Genomic DNA, 4641 nt, shown 5'->3' on the forward strand with positions numbered 1-4641 from the left:
ATATAATATATACAGGTTAATTTGAGATTTCAATGTGGTCTTATATTCTCTGCATTGTTTGGTTCACTAAGCCCAGAAACTACTTGATCTCATTTCTTTCTCTGAAGCTAACTAGCTTATTGCCTTGAGATTGCCAATGTCATCTTATTGCAGTATAGCGCACATAATGAAATGACAATACTGCTTTTGTGAAATGCTGTTGTGGATTCAGCAAAGTTTCTCATCACTCCCTTCATAATGGAAAGTTGAGAAATGCTTTTGTGAATTCGGCAAAGTTAAGAGTTTGTGGCGGGTAGACAGGCATGGCAATGAAGGGAGTGAGAAACTTAAGTCGAAAGATCTTTACAAAGGTTTGCAAACGTGATGGAGATCTCTGGAGATCATACGAGGACGCTTACAAGAACGATAAAGATTTCCTAACTGAACTGGGCAAGTTCCTAGAGTCATATGAGAAATGTCTGATTCAAATTAAGGGCGGAGGAATTGATGATGGTTACAAGAGAATTTTGGAGAAATTGAAGCTTGTCAAGGGGGCCTCAGATAGAGTCCAGAATCAGTGTTTTGCAGATCAAATGTTGCTCGAAAAGATTGAATGTTTGATAGCACAGCGAAAAGATTTTGGTAGAGAATTGACTGACCAAATAGGAAAGCCTCCCAAGAAATATGATTGTACTCGTGCTTGGAAACGCTGTTTGAGGCTGGTCACTCATATAATATTCATTGGTGCTGCAGCTGCTGAGTTTGCTTGCACAGTTGTGGCGGCTGTTATGTCTGCTCCACTTGTTGCACTTGCCATTGCTGCTGCTATTATCCCAACACTAGCCGGTCACCATTGGACTCTGTCTTGGATTGAAGATTATGAAACTCCTCTCGACTATCAGGATGATGTTATTCGCTTAATGCAATTCGGAATTATGCTTTCCTTTAAGGAGTTGGGAGACATTCAGACGTATCTCAGTAGTGTTGACATAGAATCACTCTTATCCCATCTCAACTGTGTAATTGAGGGTGACGTAATTCTCAATATTGAAAGTATCGAGTGTCTTCTGAAGAAAATTGATGAATTGAGGGAAAGAGCAAGGAATTCCAAGTCCCAGATATCAGAGGCAAAAGATGAGGTTTCAACAACTCTACGAGCATCAAGGTCACCAAGAGCAAGAGTAAGAGTAAGATTCAATTCTAATTGAGTTGATTAATATTAAGCACTTGAGGCCAATATATATCAACCAATGATTTTTAGAAACGGAAAGGCCTATATCTCTACTATTAGAAAACCAGACACCCTCTTTGGTGTCATGATTAAACATTTTTTGAATTACCTAAAAAATCAAGATAATAAAAAATTACTTAAAAAAATAAACATAAGTTACTATGGGCATAACCGTAAAATACCACTAGAATTTTATGGAGAAAAAAAAGACGTGGTTTGTTCTCACTTTTGGTGGAGCAGTTATCTAAAAAATAAGAGCAGATTCATTCCACTTTAAGTGGAGCAGTTCAAGTTAAACTTCTCTAATTTTGTATACCCATGTGCAGATGCATAGGTAGAATGCTAGTATATATAGGGTAGTGCTAGAGAGTCTTAATAAGACTTAAAATTTATGACTTTAGTCCTATATGACATGTCATGTTACATAGACACATCATTAATTTAAAAAATATTGTCATTTTATTCTTAGGTAAAAATACAATCTTAACCTTAATAATTAATAGATGCTACATACTAATATGAAATAATTTTTTACTCTTTTAATATGGATGCGTATATAACAAGTTTAATTAATTTATTAATAATAACGACCAAGTTAATAATCATACCAAATTAGGCTTTTATACCATAAATCAATTTCGTAAATTTTTTAAAATTCCCTTCTATCTTTGTGAATTGAAATTTAGTTTCATTTTAATATTTTATTTTTGCAGTTTAAAATTTTGATATCTATATATAAATCATATTCTGTTAAGAATTTTGAAAATAAAATAAAAAATAGAAAAATATCTATCAAATTTCTTTTGGATGATTATGTGTGTGTGTGTATTATAAGAATTCGTGCAAACTATTGAGGATGCATCATGCATGAATGTCATTGAATATTTTCTCTTGGTGGACGAAATTGTTTTTTCTTGGACAAATTATATCAAGACCCACCCCGAATTTCACCTTGAAATCCGGAGTAAATCCTGTGGGGACCACCTCCAAGGAAAGTTTACCAAAAATTCGGCATAATCTCCCTTGAAAATGGACAACCCTTCCTAATAATACCTACATACACTTCTGAAAATCCAAATCCAATCGTAAACTCTTAGAGCCTTCGTGCTCCCCAAATCACATCATCTCTCAATTTAATTACTAACTTTAAAAAGAAAATCTCACAACCAATAACCACAGTTCAGAGCAACTCTATTTGAGAAGAAAAAAACTAGAAATATAAAAATGAGCGGAAGCTATACTATTGACTATGCCTCTTCTCCATGTATGCCCGACCTCAACTATGCTAACCTGCATACTGGGCATTTTTAAAACGAAGGGCCCAGGGGAAAACATTTGAAAATGTTAGAGTGAGTGGATAAAAATGAAAAATATTTATGCTTTCCCAAAATAAATTTCCGTAGAAAATATGCTGCATGCGACAGCTCAAAGCTTCCTACTCTCAAACTATCAAATACATGACTAGCTTCGACCAGTCTACAATACTCAATAAAATAGAGCCTCTCAGGCTAAACTATATATAAATATATATGTGTATGTATTTACACTCGTAAGACGACTCCTTGTACGAATTTTATGAACAAAATAGAAAAATAGAAATTCATACAAAGCTACGACGCTTGCGTCTAACGCTCATGTCGCGCCATAATGGAATTTTTCCTCATTATTATGACTGAAGAGGACGGGGTGTATATACATGTGGACTCCCTATATGAAAACCTATAAGAACCAGATAAGAAAGTAGTTTTCATATAGGGCTATGACGCTTGTGTCTAACACTCACGTCACGCCATAATGGAATTTTACCTCATTACGACGGACCAAGCACGTATGGCTAGCTAGCATTTATATACATACTATACTCATAAACGTCTGATATACATATCCACCGAAAATCTCATTTTCGATAACTCTCCAAAAGATGAAAAATTGCCAAATATCAGAGAAAGCAATAAATTTCAGCAGAAGAATAACTGATCAACAATATAATACATCGCATGCTTTTAATTAAAACAAAAGTCTACTCACAGGTTAAGCCTTACGCCTTCCAATGCTCGGAATACCCCTCGAGCGCTGCCTCCAATTATTCAAAATCTCAAGTCAATCCCACGTCTGACGATAAACAGTAGAACAAATCGGTCAGACCAGACTCCAAAATATTCATTGACTCGACTTCTTCCTAGTTCGATTAGGATTTCCTAGGTTGACCAGGATTGACCAAGTTTGACCAATTGACTTAGGGTTGGGCAACTAATGATGTTTCGACATTTTCCAAATTAACCTTTGATTTGACAATCCGAGTCAATTCACCAAATATTTTACTAACCACTACTCACTTGGCGTCATTAAATAATTCATGAATCACTAATGGCCCCCAACTTTTACGCTTAAAAGATTGTTTTGGCAACCTCCGGTTTCGATTAATAAAACTAGGGTAATTTCAAGCACTCAAATATACGGAACACATTAATCCGGAAAACCACTAAATTACTAAGGGCACCCAAAAAGGGTTTCCATAAATGGGATGTCTCCATAAAGAGAAAGTTTCCTAAAATAGGAACTTTCCTAACTTAGCAAGTTTTCCGATTATAACCCGAATATTTCGTTTTTTCGGAACTACAATTCAGATTAGAAAGAAAGTCCTCGGAAACTACCTAATCGGCCACTGCGGGAAAAACCACTCCTTCGCCAAAATTTGATCGCCGGATTCCAGCCACTTGCCGAAAATTGGCCATAGCCTCCCCAAAAACTCCGAAACCAAATTATCGACATACAAGAAACCAAAACATCCAAATTAGCAACCAAAATCCAATTTTCTCAAACCATAACTGACACATAACAACACAGCACAAGGCTCGGCTTTAATCTGCTTGAAACCAATAACCCATTTGCTTCTCGTCCTCCTCCTAGCCGGATTTTGTACTTTTGCTCATCCAAACCAACCCGGAAGTTTCTCAGCCGAGAAGCCGAGCTTACCTCTACTCGACCTCACAGCAGCTGCCCCAAAGCTTCCCAACTCTATGAATCGGCTTCACCAAGGATAAACAACGCTCGATGGAGCTCGTGGCAACAGTCAAAACCTGAAGAACTCAGTCGCTGGAGCTAGGGATTCGAAACCCAAAAAACAGAGTAAAAAGGGCTTTCAGAATCAAGGCTCGGTTCAAAGAATTGAAGACATGGAATTGAAGAAGAAGAGGAGAGGAACAAAACCCTACCATTCACTCGTCCTGCCATGGCCGAAAATCTCGAGGACTCGCTAGGAACAGCCGAAGCTTCTCTCCCTCGATTTGACTTTGAATCGGACTAAAATCGAGTTCTGAGGACAGGGATAGATAGAAGAGAAGGAGAGGAAGAGATTGAAGGTGATCTCATCGCCAAGGGTGGCCGGAGACGACGGCGTCGTGCGGAGGACTCCGAAGACAGGCGGAGAG

General features: G+C 37.4%; 1 protein-coding gene across 1 annotated transcript; it reads left to right on the top strand.

Moving 5' to 3' along the window:
- Positions 1–302: 302 nt before the first annotated feature.
- Positions 303–1187, top strand: LOC101310288 (UPF0496 protein At4g34330-like). Its single transcript, XM_004291950.1, has one exon. It carries the CDS (start codon positions 303–305, stop codon positions 1185–1187), a length of 885 nt encoding a protein of 294 aa, XP_004291998.1.
- Positions 1188–4641: the final 3454 nt, after the last annotated feature.

The sequence above is a fragment of the Fragaria vesca genome, linkage group LG2 (genome assembly GCF_000184155.1).
Source record: "Fragaria vesca subsp. vesca linkage group LG2, FraVesHawaii_1.0, whole genome shotgun sequence".
NCBI lineage: Eukaryota > Viridiplantae > Streptophyta > Magnoliopsida > Rosales > Rosaceae > Fragaria > Fragaria vesca.

Excerpts from the sequence above, each read along its gene's own strand:
- LOC101310288 (XM_004291950.1), top strand. The coding sequence starts at position 303 with ATGGCAATGAAGGGAGTGAGAAACTTAAGTCGAAAGATCTTTACAAAG.